The sequence below is a fragment of the Protobothrops mucrosquamatus genome, unplaced genomic scaffold (genome assembly GCF_001527695.2).
Source record: "Protobothrops mucrosquamatus isolate PMUCROS unplaced genomic scaffold, P.Mucros_1.0 scaffold1554, whole genome shotgun sequence".
Taxonomy (NCBI): Eukaryota; Metazoa; Chordata; class Lepidosauria; order Squamata; family Viperidae; genus Protobothrops; species Protobothrops mucrosquamatus.
In genome coordinates, this window is record NW_015387723.1 from 51,580 (window position 1) to 76,934 (window position 25,355).

Below are 25,355 nucleotides of genomic sequence, written 5' to 3' on the forward strand. Positions count from 1 at the left end.
AAAAATCACTTTCCCTGCAAGTCCAGGTTAAGAGGCAGCTCAGAATAGGAGGGTCCGGGTAGGAGAAAAAGCAACGGCTTGACAAATAATTATCAGGAAAGTCAGAAAAGAAATATGGGCAAGATCAGGTAACTGGATCAAACACAAGAACAAACGTGGCTTTTGATGTTAGAAGGTCCCCAATCTTTTGCTCTGAGTCAACTGCAATATTTACACAATGGAAAAAGTTATAATCTGCTAAAACCGCAGTTATTATATAAACCCAAAATGGTCAAATTCAGACAGCATGCTCTATCAAAGCCCCCCGTCCCCCCAATATTATACTCTAGAAAGAAATGATCAAGATCTTCAACGAGGAAACTTCAATCTAGTTTCCTAACCAAGGGCTTTCCGGAGATAACGAGTGGAAGAGGCAGGGGTTGTCTGAGGCTAAATCTTTCTAGAAATTTGGGATTGGGGTTGGGGTTTAAGGGTGAAAATGAGAGCAATTCTTCTCCCATTCCCATTCTTATTTTTCTCAAAGAAAAAAAATGAAGAGGGGAATATGCTCCAGGAGGTTTATCATTTTGGCTGAACTTCAGAGATGTGATTTTTCAGTCTTATGAGTTATTGGTATCCCATGAGATGTATACCCCTAATTTAGTTATCTGAACCTAGCTGCTTAGGAACCCTTTTCAATCTCAAACTCACCCTCAATCAAGTAGCTCATTGGGTGAAGTTACCCACCAACTTTAGCCCATCCAGAGTCATGTAGGTGAGAAGGGCTGTTGTATAAAATGAATGAATGAAATATTTTCCACATGTGTGGTAATACAGGTAGTCTATGACTTACAAACATTTGCTTAGTGACTATTCAAAGTTGCAACAGCACTGAAAAAAGTGACTTATGACCGTTTTTCACACTTACGACTGTTGCAGCATCCCCTGGTCATGTGATCAAAATTTGGATGCTTGGGAACTGGTCCTGGGTCAACTTTTGCAACCTTCTGACAAGTAAAGTCAATGGGGAAGTCGGATTCACTTAAGAACCCTGTTAACTGAAGTGATTCACTTAACAACTGTGGCAAGAAAAGTCATAAAATGGGGAACAACCCCATTAACAACTGTTTCACTTAGCAACAGAACTTTTGGACTCAGTTATGAACATAAAACCAAGGACTACCTATAATATAACACTTGATAAATATGTTTGCTGCCCTCCCCCCAAGCTCCTTAGGGGAAGAATGGGTCAAGGACTACTTTAAATTGGTAGGTAAATAAATAAACCTTGTTGCAATATGTAAGGGGCTAAATAACTATCCTTCCCAGTCACAGTTTTCCTCCGCTGAAACCAACAACTATACCAAAGTTCAAGCATTCAAAATGTTAACCAAAAAACTTTTTACTCACCTTTGTATCTATTATATAGTTGCTCTAATTTCTTTCGATCCAGTGATCCCTTAATGTTTTCTCGTATATACAGTTCAGGATTTTGAAAAAAATTATCTGTTGCAACATCTAACTTCCAGTCATTCTGGGACAGACAATTCACTGCTGTTTTTTCACTCGATTGCGTGAAGATCATAAACTGCCGAACTTTATCTTTTTGCGATGACTTCAACTTGTTCTAAAAAAAAAGTTTGAAAAGAAGAGCAGTAAAACTTCACATCTGTTTTGCTCTGAGAGGCAGCGTCTCAAAGGAAAACTCCAGAGATGATAAATACCAGTTGTGGAAGAAGTAAGGCAGACGTTCTGATTAGGATTATTGATTTCTTAATTTTGCACAGATAAGTTAAAAAGTTACTTGCAAAGCCACGCTGTTCACCACTGCTCCAGGCATCTCGCAAGTCAAATAAGCTTACTACACGGTGGAATTAACCCAGTGAAATACTCTGAGCCATTTCTCATCCCTAAGTATATTAGCAATAACGTGATTTATGGGCTCATCCAGATTATTCAAGATAGAAGCAGCATCCATTACAATATCTGCCAAAGACTCCAGAAAACGGAGGGCTTTAAAAAGGACGATAACAGACTCTTAAGGTTATTTACCAGGAGTGTCTGCAGAATATGGTCAAAAAAGTCAAGATGGCAGCTGCAATAGTGTGACTGAAGTGCCACTTGATTTGTTTTTTAAAGCATACCCATGGATGCGCCTGACACTCACATATCCAAAGTAATCCATTAGCATATGGAAGCTAATTGATTTGGGAACATGATAGAACAGCTTAACGAGAAAGCTAATATACCACTCCTGATTTCCCTCTAAATTATTCCTATATGAAATCCAGCAAGACATCAACTGAACTCAGGAGAGCAAGGAAAAAAAGTTTTGACTGACGGTTAAATATGGAAGAATAAAAAAAAGTAGCAGTATCAAAATTCAGCACCATCCACAGTGATACATACCTATGTAGTCCTCGACTTATGATCGTAATTTGAGTCTGCAATTTTGGTCATAAGTTGCAGTGGTCATTAAGCGAACGCAGCATTGTATAAAGCAAACACCGCAGTTGTTGGGTGAACCCACTATTCGCTATGGGGTATTTTTTTGCCAGTTTCTGGCACAAACAGCATAAATTGTGTTTGAACTTTGAAATTTGGGTTGCAAGTTTCTTTTTCGGGGTCTGTCATAACTTCAAGCGGTCACTGAGCAACCAACCATAAATCGGGGACTACCTGTATGACTTTTAAGATTACACTTTAACTGAAGTCGTATTGTTCTACCTTTGCAGTGAAGCTGTAAACACAATTCTCCGGACAATGTGACCATGGAAAGACATCATAGTAACAACTGTTAATTGTATACCCTGACTGGAAATTTATAGTATAGTGTAGTATAGTGTAGTGTAGTGTAGTGTAGTGTAGTGTATAGTGTAGTGTATAGTATAGTATAGTGTATAGTATAGTATATAGTATAGTATATAGTATAGTATAGTATATAGTATAGTATAGTATATAGTATAGTATATAGTATAGTATATAGTATAGTATAGTATATAGTATAGTATAGTATATAGTATAGTATAGTATAGTATAGTATATAGTATAGTATATAGTATAGTATATAGTATAGTATATAGTATAGTATAGTATAGTATAGTATAGTATAGTATAGTAGAGTAGAGTAGAGTAGAGTAGAGTAGAGTAGAGTAGAGTAGAGTAGAGTGTAGGAGTAGGAGTAGGAGAATAGAATAGAATAGAATAGAATAGAATAGAATAGAATAGAATAGAATAGAATAGAGCTGGAAGGGACATTGGAGGTCTTCTAGTCCAGCCCCCCCGCTCAATATCATCAACTAAGTCATTCAATATGATCATCTGGTGGGTAAACTTTCCTATAAAAAGCATACGTATGACAAAGCAAGCATTTAGCTATATTCATCTATGGTAACCCATTTTTCCCTGGTTTAAGAAGCCAAGTGTAGAAATCTATGCCCTTTAAAAAATATTCCTCACAGTTCTTAATATACACTAGAGATAGGAGACCGTTTGAGGTGTCACATTTATTTAGTAAAAGTTTTTTTCTTTTCATTTTTCCTATTCATAAGTAATGATCAGAGGTCTACATTTTATTATTGGTTTATCTCTTACCCACCTATTTAAATCTTCAAGTCAACTAACAAGACACAACTGCTATGGCCATGTAATATGCTACTCCAAACAAATACAAATGAATCATTTTATGGCACCCACATTTGAGGTTCAGGGGTGAAAGCCCATATGCCCAAATTTCTTTCTTTACACCGCATTGTCAGTTTAATGTAATTTTTCTCTTTCCCTTGAGTCATTTTGCTATCTTAGTTTTGATTTAGCAGTTAACTTTTTTATATTGTTTCTGTTGAATTTGTATATGCTACATCTGACTCTTCAATGACTATAAATAAAACTACAACTATTAAATATTATGGCATATCATGACAGCCTGGTACACACAACATGCCAACGACACAAATACCCCTTCCCAGTTTAGCCTTGTACAAAACCAGTTATTGTCTATCAATGAAACAAAGAATATTAGCAAGCAATAGATGTAAACTTTTTACTTTCCCAGAACAGTACTTGAAACAGCAGTTACATCTACGTATATCTACCTCTATCTCTTAGCTAGCTCTACCTTTGGCCAGCTAGCATGAGTTGATGGCCCAAAGTGACGGCAACAGAGAACAGGATGACAGAAAAATGTGCCTGAGAAAGTAGAGCTGTTTCTTTTACCCCTGCTCTGGGAATATAAAGCAAAAGATTTGTCTGAAAATTACAATAATAATAAAGTTGGAAGGGACCTTGCGGGTCATCTAGTCCAACGCCCTGCTCAGGCAGAAAACCCTATACCATTTCAGACAAATGGCTGTCCAGTCTCTTCTTAAAAACTTCCAGTGTTGGAGCATTCACAGCTTCTGGAGGCAGGTTGTTCCACTGGTTAATTGTTCTGTCAGGAAGTTTCTCCTTAGTTCTAGGTTGCTTCTCTCTTTGGTTAGTTTCCATCCGTTGCTTCTTGTCCCGCCTTCAGGTACTTTGGAGAATAGCTAGGCTCCCTCTTCTTTGGGGCAGCCCCTGAGATATTGGAACACTGCTGTGGAAGTACTATATGGTTATCGTAGAATGTCATCTTACATTATTTTGGATAATAATGTGCCCAATTTTGCAACCAACATTTAACTTTTTATAAGGGAATCAATCCAATTTAGCCTATTTTTAATAAGATATTCCTTTTATATAAATTCACATTTTTAAAATAGGCAAAGTTAAGGGTTTCCCGTCCAGTCTCTTCTGACTCGTGTGTGTGTGTGTGTGTGTGAGTGCTCATCTCCGTTTCTTAGCTGAGGGAGCCAGCGTTGTCCAAAGACATTTCCATGGTCATGTGTCCACGACTATACTGCGAGGCACACGGAATGCTGTTACTGTCCCACCAAAATGGTATCTGTTCATCTTCTCACATTTGCGTGCTTTCAAACTGGTAAGTGGGCAGCAGCTGAGGCGAGTAACAGGAGCTCCCTCTGTCCAGCAGCGCTCAGATCTCAAACCTTGTCGAATTTCCAGCCAACAAGCCCAGCATCTTAACCACTGAGCCATCGCACCCCTATTTTTTAAAAAATAGGTTCATTTAAATGATTTGTATAACCATCCACCACACAACAGTGATTTGGGGAGAAGGGTACAAGGACTAAAAACAAAAACAAAAACACACAAACAATGGAACCCAAGGTTAAATCAGCAGGAGCCAAATAATAAAAAAAAAAATACATCACCAGTAGAGTTTGCCTGGCTCCTGGTCCAAATGCCAGCCAGGTCTTCCAAGTTTTACAAAAGACTAACAGGCTTGGGGCCATCAGGATTAGGGCTGTGGGTGTCATTGTTTGATGGAAGGGATCCACAGCATGTCTTCCCTACTAGACCTGGTGGGGTGGGCACAAAAAATGGGGGACAGGAGCCCCTTATAACTATAGGAGTAAAAATGTGAACCATAAATTTAATCCAGATGACACATCAGTACAGTTTTCTTGGTAGTATTAAAGAAATTAGTTGTTATTCTAAATTGTACTCCTCTTCCAGTACTAACTCCTCTTACTTTCTGAGTTCAACTAAGGTTAACCAGATGCTGGCTACAGTTCAAATACAGTTTGCCAGAGATAGAGAAACAGCCTATCACATCTCTTCCTAGGAAGCTAAATGCAGAGATATTAAATTAGTCTAAGGAGAAACATCCTGGGTGTGTACACTGAAAGTAAAGTTAACTGCCCCTAAACACAACTGTAAGTACTAAAAGAGCCCTGGTAAAACTTACTATATTTCCTGAAGAATTTTACATGCTGTTTTGGGCAGCACATCACTGAGGTAACAAGTATCTATAAAGTGTTATATGTATGTATATATGTCTGTGCGTGTGTGTGTGTGTATACACACACATATACATATATATACAAAACACTTTATAGATACAATATACATATATGTATATTGTATCTATAAAGTGTTTTGTATATATATGTATATGTGTATTGTATATGGATATGTATATATGTATTTATATATACATATATTCAGGAAAAGGTTGCCAAATAATATAAACTCATTTACAATATTAATCTGCTCTAAATTATAAAGCAATTTTCAGACTATACGCTTCAATACAAATCATTTGAAGAATGCACTATAAAAGGAAATATGAAGATTTTAACCTAGAAATACAGATGTTTAAATTTCCAAAGAACGTTTAAGAATTCCTAATAGCAAAAATAAAAAATTGGGAACTAAAGTGTCTTTCCTCATGAAACCTAGCCATTTAGGAAAATAGGTGAAAACCTCAATGTATTTCAAAATATGAGATGCTGGATTCTTAAATTGTTAACTTAAGCATATGGATGCTATGAGCCGAAAGCCAACATTTGAATAAGGCCCATGTTCTCATCCCTGCCTCAAATACTGACCAACTAAATACAATACTAAGATTTTGTGGAACATAGACATTTCCATCAAATTAATTAAAAATATTCCTCTGTTTTCCAGGGTTATGACACCGTATCAACAGGTCAACACACTATTCAGGTAAACAAGACCTACATAGCATAATGCATTCCAACAGTAATTAATGATGATGTCACTGCCTTTTAAAGATGTGTAATACTAGTTTACACCAAGAGTGGAAAACAAATTAACAGTCTGAATTAAATTTGGACCAAACTGAACTGAATCTGCCATTAAATTCTAGTTCTGCCATTTCAAACCAGATTCTCGTGGATTTCTGCGGGAGAATAGGGGCATTTGAGATTAAATAAACTGGCAAGATGTTTCAAATACTGCCTCGTCATCCTCTGAAAGTTGGTGTCAGATTTTGGTCTAGTGTTTCTTCTTTTTGCAGAAAACTGTTCCTTTTATAAGAAATAAATAAACCAACCAACCTCGGGGTTGTTATCGTTATTGTATTAAATTGATATCCTTATTATTAAATTATGAGATCCTGCAAGAACATTCTTGAGAAGATGCTGGGACAAAACTTTGCGTTTACATTTGCTGCTGTATCTTATGTTTTTTTTTTATATGACCTATCCAATAAACTAAGTCATGGTTTCATTCATATTCTACAGCTGCTTGGCTTCATACACCTAATGTTTACAAAGCATAATTCCTGGCTTCACAGGCTACTCTTATCCCCTACCGATCCACACTATAGCTTCGTCTTTCTGATGAAACCTGCCATCAGAATCTCTTATCAGGGACTCGGTGGGTGAAGAAATTAGTGTGCGTGTTTTAAATTTATACTCCAACAACAAGAGATAAGTTGGGCTGAGAAAGAATGGATGGACTCCCAGATACCAGAGCTTAAACTGGACTTGAATCAACTCCTAATCCATATCAACTAGCAGGAATCCCTGTCCTTTCTGAAAATCAAGCCATCCCAAATCGGACAGCACCTTTTCCCACCAATACACACACACAAAAAAACGTGTCTATGGGAATCTTGCGCACCCAGTTTTGTAAGCACACACAAAAAAACCACTCCTGGGATGTTGGGCACAAGATCCTGGACAGCTCGGGAATGCGAGACCCCCTTTTTTTTGTGTGTGTGTGAAATGGCGGGGGGGGGGGGAGGAGAGAGAATGGGAAAAAGGGGGAGACTCCTGATGTTTGGTTACCACGGATTAACCCAGTTCTCTCTCCTCCTGCAACGAAGACCAAACCATTGCCGGACTTTTCTCCTCCGATTCCATTCTCTTTCCCACCCGCTTCCATCCCTTCTGCAAGGGGGGGGGAGGAAGAGCCATCACTTCAAAGACGCCCCTTTACCCCAAAGCCTGAAAGAGGGGGGCTCCCCCAGGAGTACCCCAACCCCTTGTTGGATGAAGCGCAAAAGGAATCTCCCCCTACACCTCATACACAACCCAAATACTTCTGGGCTCCGGAATTCACGCCTGGCCTGGTTCGTGGGGGGGGGGGGAGAGTAAGAGACCCCCCGACCCCCAAAGGCCCCCACACGCCCTCCCGCAAGGGCACGACCCCGGCGGGCCGAGCCGGGCGCCGGAAAGAAGGGAGGCCCTTTCGCCCTCAGGCAAGCGACGGCCCATCTCCCCACCGCCGGGGGGGGTCCCCGCTTCCCCACCGGGCCTGCCCTCCTGGCCGCGGGTTTGGGCCCCCCTGCGAGGCCTGTGGGGTCGCGCCCTCCCGCCGCCGGCTAGGCCGCGCGTTGCCAGGCGATGGCGGCGGCGCTTCCCCCCTCAGCGGGCGGGCGGGCTCTCACCATGGTGGGGCTGCGCGCGGGCCTCGCTCCCCGCCGGGCCGGCTCAGGAGGACTCTGAGGAGGAGCAGGAGGAGGCGGACCGAGGTTGGTGTCGGCGGCGGCAGCGGCGGCGGCTCCCGGGGCTCCTCCTCGCGGGCCCTGCCTTCCGCCGCTCATGCGCACTGCGCCCAGGCCGCGCTCGCCGGGCCGGCCCTGCCGGCGGACCTCGAGCGGCCCCGGCTGCCGGGCTGGGCCCTCTTTCGTGAGGACTCGGTCCGCCCCAGGCCCTCCGCCCGGCGGCGCACGGGGGTCGCGCAAAGCCTGTCGGCGGGGAGGGAAGGAAGGACGGCGGGGCTGGGTCGCCCATTCCCGCCGCCTGCGGCCACCCGACTCTGGCTGGGCCCCCACCTCAGAAACGCCGCCTGGCTGTTCGAACGGAAGACCCCGGCGGCGGCGGCGGGCAGGCAGGCCGGGAAGCGTTGCTTGCACCGAGGCTTTTAATCAGTTGTTGGGGAGGCCGCGCAGCTGGCCCAGGACTGGGGGCGGTTGGCCTAGTTCAGGGGTAGGCAACCTTGGCTCTTTTATGACTCGTGGACTTCAACTCCCAGAATTCCTGAGCCAGCCATGCTGAGGGAAAAGGGAGAAGTTTCCAAGCTGAGCCATGCTGGCTCAGGAATTCTGGGAGTTGAAGTCCACGAGTCATAAAAGAGCCAAGGTTGCCTACCCCTGGCCTAGTTCAATGGAGAAAAGGCGGGCGGGGGGGGGGGAGGAAAGAGAAGAAAAGAATACAAGTAGTCCTCGACTTACGAACCACAATTGAGCCCAAAGTTTATGTTGCTAACCGAGACGTATGTTCAGTGAGTTTTGCCCCATTTTTATGACCTTTCTTGCCACGTTTTGTTAAAGTGAATCACTGCAGTTGTTAGTAACACGGTTGTTAAGTGAATCTGGTTTATCCATTGAGTTTGCTCGCCAGACGGTCTCACAAAAGGGGGATCACATGATCCCGGGACACTGCAACCGTCATAAATGTGAGACAGTTGCCAGCGGTCTGAATTTTGATCACGTGACCATGGGAATGCTGCAAGGGTTGTGTGAAAAATGATCATAAGTCACTTTTTTCAGTGATGCGACAGTCACTAAATGAACTGTTGTAAGTCGAGGATTAGCTGCAGTTACAGAGCAGCTGCAGGGTTAAAATCCCCCATCAGTTGCTAGCTAGCTAAATAAAATAAAATAAAATAAAACCCACATACCAGAAACAGCCTGACTGATCTCACGGTCAGGATGTGCAAAACTCTTGCAGGATTCGAATTGCACGGATCTCTGGGTTAGGGGTGTTGTGGGGCAGGGGACAAGTGCCCCAATTGGAAAGGTGGAAGAATACGATGCAACCCTCTTTTCTTTTGTTGCTCAGAAAGCTTTACAAAGTGTCCATGAAGTTGCATTGCACCCCAAGGAGATTTCTGCAAGATGGATGCTTGGCCAGAGGTATTCCTCCTGCCTCTACACATCTGGATCATTTCCTAAACTCCTGGTCTTATCAGTGTTTGGGGCAGCAGTTTTTTTAAAAAAAACTGCAATTCACAAGTGGCCCAGCCAGTTATCAGCAGCTACCCACACTCCAGGCTGCCAATCTCCCAAAATTAAACAGGTCAGGCTTACTACATCAAGAACATGGGGATGTTGCCTCAAACTGACAGGAGCGAGGTTCAAATAAGTAATGTTAAAAAGAAAGTGGAAGCTTGGAACCAACTTCCAGCAAAGATCAATCCTCAGTAACTGAGTTTAAACATGGTTGGGATAAACATAGGTCCATCATCCAACCAAAATTAAAAAATAAATAAAATATACAATAATTAAAAACTAATTAATTAAAAAGAAAATCTGGCTCTGATGTGCTATGCTGGGAAGACTTCTGGGGAGGGTCTTTTTCTCTAATCCCACCAGTTTCCTTGAAACAAGCAGGATGGATTTTGCTGCTGTTCTTGATCATCCATCATAGCCTCTGCCAGGGAAGGACCATCATGAAAAAGGATTGGCAAATCAGAAGAAATTAGTTATCTAGGACAGCGTTTCTCAAAGCGTGACCGAGGACCCACGGGTTCCCCCAAGACCCTCTCAAAGGTCCACAAAATCAAAATTATTTGCCAGTTTATGTTGAAAAACAATAAAATATTAAAATCCCATCAAACGATTGTGAGAAGTGGTCGTGGCAGCGAATGCATCCGTTTTAATTTTTAATACAGTAATTATCAATAAATGCTAGCCATACAAAAAAAATAATTCTTTAGAGGTTCTCCATAATTTTTAAAAGTGGGAAGAGGTCCTTAGAGAACAAAAGCATAAGAAAGACCTATGGAAATCCAGAACTAGATACTAGGCTATTCTTCATGTGCACTCCTGTATTTTACCCATATATGTATGGGTAGAGTGTGCTACTGGTAGAAATCATTGACTTCCTTTATTTTTCTTTCCCATTGTGTTTTTATTACTAAACTGGTTCTTTCATCTTAATCTGCATACTAAGTGGCTCATATCTTTTTTGAAAATGGTAAGCTCATTCTGACGGGGAAGTAATCTAACATGCCTTACAGCTCTGACACTACAGAGAAAAGAAAAGGAAGAAAAGCAGAAAGTTGTTTCGCTTTCTACAGAATGAAACCCAGCAAAAACTAAAGTGTGGGTGGAAGCCTTCAGAGCAAGACAGTGATGGGATTCAGCCAGTTTGCACCACTTCGGCAGAACCGGTAGCTAATTTTTTGTTGCCCAGGCCCAGAAAGGACTTCCAGAAGTGGCATCCACAGAGAGAACCGGTTGTTCACATATTTGAATGCCACCACTGGAGCAAGACCCCCTTCTCCAGTTAGTAGAGAAAAGGGGCACAGGGACCCCTGCTTGAGGGAGTCCGAGAACTCCCTCAGAGTCTGTGTAGATGTGTATAAATAGTCCTTGACTTACAAACACAATTGAGCCCAAAATTTCTGTTGCTGAGTGAGACAATTAAGTGAGTTTTCCCCCATTTTACAACTCTTTTTGCAGTTGTTAAGTGAATCACTGCCGTTGTTAAATTAGTAACATGGTTGTTAAGTCAATCTGACCTCCCCATTGACTTTGCTTGTCAGAAAGTTGCAAAAGGTGATCGCATGACCCCAGGACGTTGCAACCGTCATAAATATGAGCAAGTTGCTAAGCATTCAAATTTTGATCACGTGACCATGGGGATGCTGCAATGGTCGTAAGTGTGAAAAATGGTTATAAGTCACTTTTTTCAGTGCTGTGGTAACTTCATACGATTGTAAGAGAACTTGTAACAGTACACATTCCATTATCCCTTCACTATTAGATCCTCGTCCTTAAGATGGTAAGATAAATTACCTTTTTTTGCTATATGGCAAGATGTTGTAATTTTCATTAACATAACAATAGCAAAGAACCTCCTTCTCACTATACAGGTGGTCCTCAACTTATAACTATTTGTTTAACAGTGGTTCAAAGTTATGACGACCTTGGAAAAAGTGAATTATGACCTGTAAAAGTGCTACTTTGAACAGTTGCTGAACAAGTGGCTGTTAAGTGAGGACCACTTGTATTTGCTCTTGTCTTTACCCCTGAGGCTCCCCAAATAGAATTAGGAATCAAATTCGGTATCACACCGACAACTTTCTGCGCCTTCACCCCTTTGTGCAGCTCTTGTTCCTTTTTTGCCTGACCCTAGTGATAAAATCTTTTGTCAAATTTTTTTTTGCCTACCCTAACCCAGAAATTGAACAGCACAGGCAGGTTTTGCAAAGCTTGGTTAATCAACAACTCAGTTACATGAATATCACAAAAACATCTCAAGTACAATATATACATATAACAGAAATAACAGAATAATAGAGTTGGAAGGGACCTTGAAGATCTTCTAGTCCAACCCCCTGCTCAAGCAGGAGATCCTACACCATTTTGGACAAATAACTGTCCAATCTCTTAAAAACTTCCAGTGATGGAGGCCCAGTAACTTCTGAAGGCAAGCCATTCCACTGACTGTGTTTATACATATCACACAGCCTGCATGGAATACAGGAATAAAGATAATGATCTTCATGAATGCAGCTGTTCCCTCCTTTCCCCTTCTGAATTATGATCGGATTCTCACACCAAATGTTTTCTGTTTGTTGGTGGTTTAGTGCAGGGCTTTTCAACCAGTGGTACGGGTACCACGTGTGGTACATTGGCACCTGGCAGGTGGTATGCGAGCATCCTAGAAAAGTGGTAGCGAGGGAGGGGAATGAGCTGAACCGATGGCAGCACCACACAAGCCTGAGCAAGAGATGGCTGGAGCTGCAGGGCTGTCAGGGCTCAGCGGAAGTGCCAGGATCAGCGCCAGGCTCCAGCTGGAGCTCAGTGCTGATCCTGGCGCTTCTGCTGAGCCCAGAAGAAGCGCCGATCAGTTGGAATGTTGCAGCATCTCCAGGGTCTTGTGATTTACATTCAGATGCTTGGCAACTGATTCATATTTATGATGGTCACAGTGTCCCAGGGTCATGTGAGGTGACCAAAAGCTGCTGCAACCACCCAGCAGACGGGGGGAATAAAAACCAAACACCCCCCACCCCACCCCCACTGCCAATCCTCAACAGAAATGCTCACAATGAAAACCTCGGACAGGAGGAAGAGCGCCACCGGGTGGGCAGGCAGGTATCTTGCTCGGCTGTGGCTTGGGGGGCACTTTTTTCAGTGCCATTGTAACTTCGAACAGTTATTAAGCGAACTGTTGTAAGTCGAGGGCTACCTGTACTTTATCACTTTTTTCCTTTTTTTTATGGGTCATCAAGTTTTTGACACCTTGCTAGGCGACTGGTGGTACTCGGATATTGCCATATCCTAAAAGTGGCACAATGGGTGAAAAGGTTGAAAAGCCCTGGTTTAGTGTGTGAACCCAAGAAGTTGTAGTTTACTTAATATGTAATCCGGCATTGAGCTCCTCTTCCCTGCTGGCATTTGGGTAGAGCCAGGAGACTGTTCTATCTGAGATGCATCCAGTTCGATTCCTGCATTATTTTTTTATTGAAGTTTTATTAATAATACAAAATTAAAAACACATTGGACATAGATATGACGTCACTGGTTCCATACGTCTTCTGTCACTTTATAGTAACATTAGTACTCATATAGACAGGGCTTTTTTTCTCGGAGAAAAGGTGGCGGAACTCAAACCTGGCCACGCCCTCATCAAACCCTAGGACCGCCCCTTTAGAGAACAGGAATGCAAGTAAAATTTGGGAGGGGCTATTTCCGGTGCGGCCGGCCCGGAAAAAGGTGCCGGAACGCGGTTCCGCCGCGTTCCGGCTGAAAAAAAGCCCTGCATATAGACATATAGTTCTTCTTTTAAATATACATTTGTCTATATCTATATTTTATTCTAACACTATACATTTGTCTTGTTATCTATCCAATCATAAAATTGTTCCCAGATTTTATAGTACTTAGTTTCACTTTTATCCTTGCGTTCCAATGTGAGTCTATCCATTTCTGCGCAATTGAGGATTTTCAATAATATTTCCTCTTTGCTTGGAATATCTTTCTCTTTCCATTTTTGAGCGAAGGCTATTCGTGCCGCCGTTACTATATACAGTAATAAATAATTTATATCTTTCTTGTATTTTCCTTCTATAATTCCCAGTAGGAAAAATTCCGGTTTGGCCTCTATATCTATTAGCAGGATTTCTTCCAGCCATTTCTTTAATAAATTCCAAAATTTTTGTGCCTGTGTGCATTTCCACCACATATGGTAGTAATTCCCAACGGTCTCTCCACACTTCCAACATATCGGGGATTTCCCCTTATTCATTCGTGCTAATCTTGTGGGAGGGAGGTGCCACCTATAAAACATCTTATATAGGTTTTCCTTATAGGAGGTTGCCAAAGTAATTTTTAGGTTTTTTCCACATAGACTTTGCCAATTATCCAAATCAATATTGTGCCCAAAATATTTACTCCAAATTATCATAGTTTCTTTCACCTGTTCCTCAATCATATCTTGTTCTAATAGATATCGATATAATTTACTTATGGTCTTGCCTTCCCTACTAAATAAGATTTTATCTAATTCTGAAGGTTCTTGCTTGATGCCCCGTTCCTTTTTGTCTTTATTAAATTTGGATTGAATTTGAAGATACGCCCACCATTCCAGTTCGATTCCTTCTTCCTTTAAAGTATTTCTCGTTTTTAATTCTCCTTTCATCAAATTTGGATGCATCCAGTTCGATTCCTGCATTGAGCCACATGGACACGATAGCCACAGTGGCCCTTCCAAGCTTATGGTTCTGGAAAACAATGTTTAAGAACACTCCTGACATAACTGGGCCATGTAGTCTGGAAGAGACCCAGCCAAGTGATTCTTAATCTGCCTTTCCTGGCTGCTCATAGTTCTGTGATTCAGTAAGCATTTCTTCCCCATTCCTTCAGCATCCAATCATTCACAACAGCTCTTTTAATTTTGCACACACCCTTCTTAACGATCCTTTCCCCCCCCCCTTTATGTTTCTTCTGATGTAATCAACTCTTCTTATAGCATGGGCAAAACCTGGCATTTTTGCTAACCATCATCATCAATCATCATCATCATCACCTTCCTAGCATTATTCCCACAGTTGCAAGGTCCATTTTTTTTAGACTGACAAATGCTATCTTGCAAATCAAACGCAGCATCCAAGTCTCTACAGACATGGCAGTTTGCAAGGATAGAAATCTACAGAGCAGTATAATGAATATCAAACCAGGTTTAGTTGTCCTTTTTTTTTTTTTTTTACTTCTGGTCTTTGTTTCTTATCCCTTTTCTCGACTTTGCATAATATTTCTTGTTCTGAAATGGAATAGTGTGACAGATACATTTGTTTGCATTTGGAAAAGCCTCTATAAGTGGGGTGAAATTTCACCAAATTGTGACTGTAGGTCTGAAAAACAAACTATCCAACATTTAGTGTCAGAGTACTAAAACACAGCCTATGATTTCTTGGATGTGACAAATGAAGCAAAAATTTATATCTGTAATCTAGGCATACATTTATAGTACAGGTAGTCCTCAACTTATAGCAATTCGCTTAGTGACCATTTGAAGTTACAATGGCACTGAAAAAAGGTGATTTATGACCATCTTTCTCACTTATGACCATTGCAGCATCCCCGAGGTCACGTGATCAAAATTCAGATGTTTGACAACTGGGTTCATATTTATGACGGTCGCAGCGTCCCGGGGTCATGTGATCCCCTTTCGTGACCTTCTGACAAGCAAAGTCAATGGGGGGAAGCCAGATTCGCTTAACAACCGTGTTACTAACTTAACAACTGCAGTGATTCACTTAACAAATGTGGCATGAAAAGTCGTAAAATGGGACAAAACTCACTTAACAAATTTCTCACTTAGCAACATAAATTCTGGGCTCAACTGGGGCCATAAGTTGAGGACTACCTGTATTTTAGATTTTATACTTCATATTTAGTATTCTTATTGCAGGATCCAATTTGGGTTGGTCACCGGGACCAGAGGTTTTTGTCTTCCAAGCTTTCAAAGTCATGCAGGAGCCCATCCTCAGAGAACGTCTCTCTAGCCCGGTGACCGACCCAGATTGGATCCTGCAACATTATCCTGGGACACGTATATTTGCCTTCATACGTTAGTATTTTTATTTCTTGTGTTTCTGTTGAAATGTGGTGTGAATGTGCCCTGAGGTAAATAAGTGGGTGGAAAGCTCTCTCCCATTTCCTTCTCTCTAACTGTTTTTCGACACCAAGGAACTTACGATGCACATGTCAGGTTAGAAAGCCACAAATCATGTGGTGAGGACACGCATCCTCAATTTCATCACATTTCTGCTCCTGAGTTGTAATCCTCTTGGCTGCCTCTGGGCACGGCTGCATAATTATTCTCGTCACTTCCTGACGAATGTTGCGAGAGCTGTTTTTGTTTACTTCTTACAATCCCTAGTTTCTTCAGAAGAGTCTCTGAGTATCCAATGACTTCAGCTAAAACTGAAAAACGACAAACCAGGTTAAATGTGGTTAGGATTGTGAGGAGAAACCCAACAGGAAATACAGGGCAGTCCTCAACTTTCAACAGTCCATTTAGTGACTGAAGTTACAATGGCACTGAAAAAAGGTGATGTCAACGCTGCTAACATCGAATGTTCTTGCTTTGAAAACATATGGAGATGCAGCCATTTTCCTTAACTTGTGTATTACTCTTAGAGTTAGAATTAGATGATACTGGGGGGGAGGAGGAAGAATGTGTATGGGAATTAGTTAGACATAACAAGATGGTAGTAGTGTGTGATTCAAGCTTGTTTGAAATAAGAGTTGATAAGAAGTGGCGGGTTGGAGATCTGGTGGGAAAGTCTGCATTTCAAACTAATTGGAGAATGTGATTTATGACCATAAAGTAGAGGAGGGAATTATGCTTTGATACTGTGTGTTCAGGGGAGGGGAATCCAGATTTTGGCTTTGACTATGTACGTGCCAATGCCATGCCACTCGAATAAAGATTCTTTAAGATAAACAATGCCTCAAAGTTCTTTGAAGAGTTTCATCAGTCCGAACCATGACAGGTGACTTATGATCATCTTTCCCACTTATGACCATTGTAGCATCCCCGTGGTCACGTGATCAAAATTCAATGTTTGACAACTGGTTCATATTTATGACGGTTGCAGCATCCCAGTGTCACATGATCCCCTTTTGCAACCTTCTGACAAGCAAAGTCAATGGGGAAGCCAAAGTCGCTTAACCATGTCACTAACTTAACAACCGCAGTTGTTCACTTAACAACAGTGGCAAGAAAAGTTGTAAAATGGGGCAAAACTCCCTTAATAAATGTACACTGAGCAATAGAAATTGTGGGATCCATAGTGGTCGTAAGTCGAGGACTACCTCTACCCAAAGTGCTAGATTGGAAAGTTGGGAAAAATCCTTAAAAAGGCAAATTATTTCCATATTGTTTTCAAAAATTGTAACTGTCCATGAAGTCGCCAGGGATCAAACTCAGTTTGACTTTCTTTAAAAAAATAAATAAAAGAATCTTGACTCTATTTAGCTTCTTGGTTGCTTGTAAAAAGGGTGTGTATGCCTGTGTATCTGTGTATTTACACACACCCACACACAACAAAATAAATTGCCATCATTTTTATTTCCAAGACAGTCTCTCTGAATATTTATCAATGATATCCTTAGGTGAAAGGATTAAAATAAAAATAATGGGTGGACGTGTTGCTGGGAACTGGGACTCTTCTCCCAAAAAAAATAACAGAATAACAGAGCTGAAGGGACCTTTGAGGTCTTCTGGTTCAACCTAGTCCAACCCCCTGCTCAAGCAGGAGACCCTAAACCAGGGATAGGCAACCTTGGCTCTTTTATGACTCGTGGACTTCAACTCCCAGAATTCCTGAGCCAGTCATGCTGAGGGGAAAGGAAGAGGTTTTCAGGCTGAGCCATGCTGGCTTAGGAATTCTGGGAGTTGAAGTCCACAAGTCAAAAAAGAGCCAAGGTTGCCTACCCCTGCCCTAAACCATTCTGGACAAGTGGCTTTCCAATCTCTTCTTATAAACATCCAGCAATGGAGCACCCTCAACTTGTGGAGGCAAGTTGTTCCACTGATTAATTGTTCAGGAAGTTTCTCCTTAATTCTAGGTTGGATCACTCCTTGATACGTTTCCATCATTTACTTCTTGTCTGTAAATATGTAAATAATTCAGAGAGGAGCAGGAGACGCCTATATTATGTATGCAGATATAGTCTCCTGTTTTATCATTTGGGAAGTTGTATTAACTGACTTACATGCTTCAGGTCAGGAACAATCTTGGTTTTTATTATCCTGTGATTGGCTCTTCCCACTTTGAGATTAATAGGTAGAATATAAGTGCTTTAAATCAGTATTAGATCTGATTGGATTGCGGAATAGTTAAGCATGATGCACTTGTCTCCAAAAACATGGTTAATACTTCCTGGAAAACATCCAGGGACAAACAAACGTCCTGCAGAAACTAGGCTACCTAAATTTAAATGTCATTAAAATTCATAGGACAAGTTGCGCAAACAGCCAGGAGTTTGGGAAGAAATCTTAAATAAGATGAGAATTTTTATTAACATCTTTTCTTTTTAGTCTGTGGATTTTGAAGTCAGCAGTCAAGTATAGAGACAGCTCATTATTTTTTACCCATCTATTTCATACTCTTCCTTCGGTGGATAATTCCTTGTTGAGCAAAGTCTATGTTCAGTATGATGCATATACAGCTGGTCCTCATTTAGCAACAATTGGTTCTGATGACCTGGTCACTGAATGAAGCAGCTGCTAAGTGAAAAATCACATAAACATCACAGCGCTTAAGGTTTTACTTCAGCTTTGCTTTGCTTTACAGCATCAAAAAGATACAACCTCAAAGAGCTGTGGGAACCCAAATGTTGGGGAAGGTTTCCAGGAAATTTATACAGAGGCACGACTGAGAACGTTTTAACAAACTGCATCACTGTCTGGTTTGGTGGTAGCAGTGCCTCAGATAGAAGGTCCATACAGAGAGTGGTAAGGACAGCTGAGATTATAGGAAGCTCTCTTCCCATTATTCAGGATACTGCTTACAAGTGCTATGTGCTATGTGCTTAGAGCTCGAAGCATTGTTAGAGACCCCACACATCCACTTCATGGTCTGTTTCTGTTGCTCCTCTCTGGGAGGAGGTTTCTAAGTATTTATAGCAGAACTACTAGGTTCTGCAACAGCTTTGTTCCTTATGCCATCCGTCTTGAAAATTTTCAGGATTCTTTTTTCCCCGCCATGTATATGTTTACATCCGAATTAGACTGTGATGTTTCTCTGTGTCATATATGTGTGTGTGGGGGGGTATATGTATAATGGTATTTTTTTGAGAGCTGAATGCAACAAAATTTCATTTTAATGTATGCTGATAGTGTACATTTAAAGTAACTATAAAATTTCTATTCTATTCTATTCTATTCTATATTCTACTCTAACTCAACTCACAAGATAACTGGGTAAAAGGGCAAATACTATAGTCCTCTTTCTCTAAGCTCTTGCCCTTTGGAATGCTCATGATAATGTGATCATGAAAGATGTGATCATTAACCAGAAGAGAATTGATATTTGTATTTACATTCATTGGAGAGGAAGGGATTGTAAGAGAGTAAGTAGTCAATGAGGAACATACATCAAAAGGAATGGCAAGCGTTGGTTGCACTTAGGAGACAAAAATAAGCCTTTTGTGTGAAACTGATTAGGGTCTAGTTAGTTTCATATAGCAGCACAAGCTGGTTGGAAAGTTCTTTAATTAATCTAAATCATAGAACTGAGCTTATTAAATCATAGAACTGAGCTTAGCACTCTAGGGTTGTTAAAAAAGCAGCTCAGAAAGAGATAGTTTGTTTAGGCCATTTCTCTGATCTGAGTTGGGGAGAGGAAAAAAACAGATCAGGCACAGGTCAATGTACCTCTAAATTCAACAGTCCTCTTTTCCCACAGAATTGCTCTCAAACCTAAGTTCATCTGTTTGTTCAAACTGCTGAAATTATTGGAAAAATGGCTTCCACATTCAAATACACATCCAATCTAGGTTGCAGGAACTCATATGCAAATGCTTATTTCCACTCAAGAATTCTACAAATCAAAATAAGACAATGAAAATATAGGAAAAAATACTTGGGAGAGCTGTATTATTACCACATGTTAGTTAGCCTTTTAAATGTACTGTATAAAATGTGGAGATCTGATCTTAGAAATTCCATAATCAGACAACCCAAACGCGGGACAAAGGGAGATCGGAACAAACTGTGCCTGTTGAGAATGACAAATTAAAATTTGTCATTCCCAACCACAGCTCTCAAAAATATTTTAAAACAATGCAACAATTGAATCTGGTCTTTGAAGCTGTAAATAGTCATTGCAGCTGTTTTCCCAAGAGACAACACATGCTAAGGAAGACGAGGGACAAAAAGTGTTCGTACAGTGGTTTTTTTTTTTCTATTATTTTTCTGGTTGCCATTGATCCCTCGACTGAGTACAGAGGCTGGAAAGGTACATTACTTCTCTTGTCTTCTGTTCTTTAGTGCACTCAATCCAGAATTTTTTCATCCACACTGACCTCCCTGGGTCAAGCTATTATTATACCAATGGAGATGTGAGAACTCAGCTTGTCCAGGACTATCAGATTACACTGCTGGCTAAATGAAAATGTAATCACAAACTTTCAAAGTACCCAGGCAGGCATCACGGTTTCTACGGTAACAGGCAGCCTCTCCGGTGGCGGTTTAAAATATTTTTCAGTGGAGACCATTTTTGCTTTCATGGAGAACCGTCAGCTGCTAAGAAATCCAGCAATTAAAAAGGATCGTTTTTAAACACCGAGGAACATAAAAAATGGCTGTGCTGAGGTAAATCCTTGGACTCTTCTCTTTCGTTCTCACGAGTAAAGAATTTGGAGGCAGTTCTTCCTGAAACTGAGAAAACGTCAGGAGAGTACCAAAAACACAAAATACAGATAGTCCTCGACTCATAACCATTTGTTCAATGACCGTTCAAAGTTACAATGGCACTGAAAAAAGTGACTTAAGACTGTTTTTCATACGACCGTTGCAGCATCCCCATTAGGTCAGGTGATCAAAATTCAGATGTTTGACAACTGGTTCATATTTATGACGGTTGCAGTGTCTCGGGGTCATGTGATCCCCTTTCGTGACCCTTCTGGCAAGCAAAGTTAACGGGGATTCACTTTACAACCATGTTATTGACAACCGCAGTGGTTCACTTAACAAGAGTGCCAAAAAGGTCATAAAGTGGGGCCAAACTCACTGAACAACTGTTTCGCTTAGCAATGGAAATTTTGGTCTCAACTGTGGTCATTAAGTCCAGAACTACCTGTAGAAAAGACACATTAACGATCTAGTCAGTAAATAAGAAATAAATATGGATTCTTGAGAAATGGGAAAAAGTACAGCTGAGAGGCAAAATGCCTTACCTCCAATCGCTGGGGATTATTCTGAATCAGTCTTCCTCCACTAACTCAACCAGCAGAGCTTTTCTCTTGACCTGAGAACCTTCCTGATAAAGAACTTTCTTTATTATCCCTGCGTTGGGAGCCCGGATGATATGCTGCAGACAAAAGATATGCTACTGGTTTAGTCCACATAGTTTCAAAGGCACATTATGTACATCTTAATTCCAAATTTGAAATGACTTCAGGATCGAACCCAACAGAATTCATGTCCTAAACCAGGGGTCTCCAAACTTGACAGCTTTTAAGACGTGGACTTCACGCTGGCTGATGAATTCTGTTAGTTGAAATCCACAAGTCTTAAAGCTGCCAAGTTTGAAGATCCCTGGCCCAAACCGACGACTATCTTCTCTAATAAAAATGTGAAGCTTTCAAGAGAAGTTTTAATTTTAAATTAAGACATGCTTGGTGAGGCTGCCATCCCAATGCATCCTGGAACATCATCCGTAGCAGAGTTCCTCCACCTCAACCACTTTAAGGTCCTCCAACTCTCAAGATTCTTACCCATCTTGAAGTTGGCGAGGCTGAGAAACACTCATCTGTAAGTACTTCTTGACTTGCGACCACTCAAAGCTACAATGGACCCCCAGTACTTATAACTCAGTTTCAAATGTCTGAGGTTGGGCCTCCCCTGCAGTCGGGTCATGCAATCGCACGAGTCATTTATCACACAGTCAATTTATGGCCGTTTGCAGCACACCAGTCAAGTCATCCTGATTTTCCATGATTTTGCAGCATTTACGACCGGTTTCTGACAAAAACCAGTCCGTAGCAAGCAATGGGTTTGTTTAACAAGTGTGGCATTCACTTAATGACCACCAAAAAAAAGGTTGCAAAATTGGTTCTGGTTACGTGGTCACCAACTTATTACCGGCATGACTTACAACCATGATTGCCAAGCTAAAGTACAATGATAAGCAAAGGACTTTGTTGTTGTTAGTTGCAAAGTTGTGTCCGACCCATCGCGACCCCATGGACAACGTTCCTCCAGGCCTTCCTGTCCTCTACCATCTTCTGGAGTCCCTTTAAGCTCATGCCTACTGCTTTAGTGACTCCATCCAGCCACCTCATTCTCTGTCGTCCCCTTCTTCTATTGCCCTCAATCTTCTCCAGTGAGTCCTTCCTTCTCATTAGGTGGCCAAAGTACTTGAGTTTCAACTTCAGGATCTGGCCTTCTATAGAGCAGTCAGGGTTGATCTCCTCTAGGACTGACCAGTTTGAATGCCTTGCAGTCCAGGGGACTCGCAGGGGTCTTCTCCAGCACCATAGTTCAAAGGCCTCAATTCTTTGGCGCTCAGCCTTTCTTATGGTTCAACTTTCACAGCCATACATTGCATCTGGGAAAACCATGGCCTTGACTATACGTACTTTTGTTGGCAGGGTGATGTCTCTGCTTTTTAGTATGCTGTACTAGAGTTGCCATAGCTTTCCTCCCCAGGAGCAAGCGTCTTTTAATTTCTTGGCTGCAGTCCCCATCTGCGGTGATCTTGGAGCCCAGGAAGATAAAATCTGTCACTACCTCCATTTCTTCCCCATCTATTTGCCAGGAATTGAGAGGGCCGGATGCCATGTCAAGGACTACATGTATAGATGTTATCTCTCCAATGGCAAAGAAGGCCCTGACTTTGGAAAACTCACACGGAATTCATCCCCTGCTTGTTTTGAGACTACATGATTTCATTTCCAATGCAATTTTGTCATGTCTTAGACTACAGCTGGCATAATTCCCTTCTACAAGTAGTCTTTGGCTTATAAGACAGTAAGCCGAAAACATCAGAAGTGTACCAAAAAGAAAAAATACAGATAGTCCTCGGCTTATAACCATTTGTTCAGTGACAGTTCAAAGTTACAATGGCACTGAAAAAAAAGGGACTTAAGACTGTTTTTCATACGATTGCTGCAGCATCCCCATGGGTCACGTGATCAAAATTCAGACGTTTGGCAACTGGTTCATATTTATGACGGTTGGAGTGTCTCGGGGTCATGTGACCCCCTTTTGTGACCCTTCTGACAAGCAAAGTCAATGGGAAAGCCAGATTCACTTAACAGCTCTGTTACTAACTTAACATGTGCAGTGATCCGCTTAACAACCGTGGCACGAAAGGTCGTTAAAATGGAGCAAAAAGAAAAAAAATCACTAAACGAATGTTTCACTTAGCGACAAAAAATTGGGGCTCAAGTGTGGTCCTAAGTCAAGGGCAACCTGTCCTGACTGTCCTGACTGGATACAGTGCAGTGTTTCCCAATATTGCCTATTTTACGATGTGTGGACTTCAACTCCCAGAATATCCCAACCAGCATTGTTGACGGGTATTCTGGGAGTTAAAGTTCACACATCATAAAATGGTTAAGGTTGGGAAACAATAGTACAGTAGAACTTTTCTCCAACCTATGGAGAAAGCTATAGTATATTTTGAAAGATCATCCAACGTTTCCAATATCTCAGGGGCTGCCACAAAGAAGAGGGAGTCAAGCTTTTCTCCAAAGCACCCGAGGGCAGGACAAGAAGCAATGGATGGAAACTAATCAAGGAGAGAAGCAACCTAGAGAAGCAGGGGGTTGGACTAGAAGACCTCCAAGGTCCCTTCCAACTCTGCTATTCTATTCTATTCTGTTCTGTTCTGTTCTGTTCTGTTGTTCTGTTCTATTCTATTCTATTCTATTCTATTCTATTCTATTCCATTCCATTCCATTCCATTCTATATCCTATTCTATATCCTATTCTATTCCATATTCCACATTCTATATTCCACATTCCATTCCATTCTATTCTTATTCCATTCTTATTCCATTCCATATTCTATTCCATTCCATATCCATTCCATATTCCATATCCATTCCATATTCCATTCCATATTCCATTCCATCCCATCCCATCCTTTTATGGAGCCATAATGGAATATTCACTTCTGGACAACATAAGCACAGTTACAATCAAGAAATTATCTGAAAAATAGAGCAACATTCTGAAATATTTTATCTAAAAATTTTAGATGGTATGCTAATGATATTAATCCAGATCCCAATAAGCATGAGATTCCTCTGCCAGTACAAAAACATATTTTCTAATGATACCTCCATTTTCATAGCTGTCATCACCACAAGGGAGTCTCCCTTTTGAACTTTATCTCCAGGTTTCACAAACACCTAAAAATGGAAAAGCAAAGGAGAACTGAGTAGGGTGTTCCATTCCTCCCCAACGAACTTCATTAGGATTGCATTTCCTATAGACTCACAGATAGCAAAAGAAAACAAAATTATTCTCTGGGCAAAACCGAAGAATAGAAACCTGCTGCTTTTATTTTTGGAGCTTTTTTCCCCAGCAGGCTATTTAAAGATAATGCCTGTTCGATTGTCAACTCAAATATATTTTTCATTCTTTCATTCAATTTGGAGAGTCGCCCATGTCGTGCTTGTGACTCTGAGCAGCTCACATAATTATAACGAACAAAAAGATATCCAAAACTCAGTAAAATACCATAACTCCCTTTAAAAATCTAATTAAAAACTCACTTAAAATCAAAATTACAATGGAGAAAACAAAAGCAGGTAAATGAATGTCAGGAATATAGCAAATGTCAAAAGAAACCACAATCTGAATGCAGTGTTTCCCAATATGAGCCACTTACAAATGAATGGTGTTCAACTCCCAGAAGCTCAACGGCAGCCATGTTGGATGGGGAATTCTGGGAATTGAACTCCACATACATGGAAACTATCCAGGTAGTGAGGTAAGAAATGGTAAACAGCCTGAAATAAGTGGTGATATACTAGCCTTTCTGAATCATTTCCATGTCTTCCATACCCATTTTTTTTTTTAAAAAAGTACTTTTAACAAATGTTTCATAAGGGTCATGCTCAGAATTACCTTTTCTACTGTGCCTGTCATGGGAGCGACAGGCCCAATGTGATCCCCTCCTGAACTCTTGCTGGTTAAATATTTTGGCACTGGAAGACCAATCTGCTCATGACTTTCCTAGAGAAAACAAAATCAACCACGTCATATGAATTTTCCATTTGCAACTATTTAAAAACCTAAATAATTCCACAAACCATAAAAAAATATCTTACAATAGTTTAATGGGTGACTTCTTAGGATAAAAATAGTAGCCATTGATCTCCAATT

The 25,355-nt window shown here is 41.1% G+C and overlaps 2 protein-coding genes across 2 annotated transcripts in view; both read right to left on the reverse strand.

Moving 5' to 3' along the window:
- DCUN1D1 (defective in cullin neddylation 1 domain containing 1) overlaps nt 1-1,600 on the reverse strand; it is a 13,063-nt gene extending 11,463 nt beyond the window's left edge. Inside the window, exon 1 of the mRNA XM_015822407.1 lies at nt 1,390-1,600. Within this exon, the coding sequence (XP_015677893.1) occupies nt 1,390-1,564 (175 nt within the window). The 5' untranslated portion in view covers nt 1,565-1,600. The remainder of the gene's footprint in view (nt 1-1,389) is intronic.
- Nucleotides 1,601-19,866: 18,266 nt separating this feature from the next.
- Nucleotides 19,867-25,355, reverse strand: part of MCCC1 (methylcrotonoyl-CoA carboxylase 1) — a 31,491-nt gene continuing 26,002 nt past the window's right edge. Inside the window, exons 17-20 of the mRNA XM_015822403.1 lie at nt 25,098-25,205; nt 24,305-24,376; nt 21,194-21,327; nt 19,867-20,675 (exon numbers count right to left, since the gene is read on the reverse strand). Coding sequence (XP_015677889.1) covers nt 21,220-21,327; nt 24,305-24,376; nt 25,098-25,205 — 288 coding nt within the window. The 3' untranslated portion in view covers nt 19,867-20,675; nt 21,194-21,219. The remainder of the gene's footprint in view (nt 20,676-21,193; nt 21,328-24,304; nt 24,377-25,097; nt 25,206-25,355) is intronic.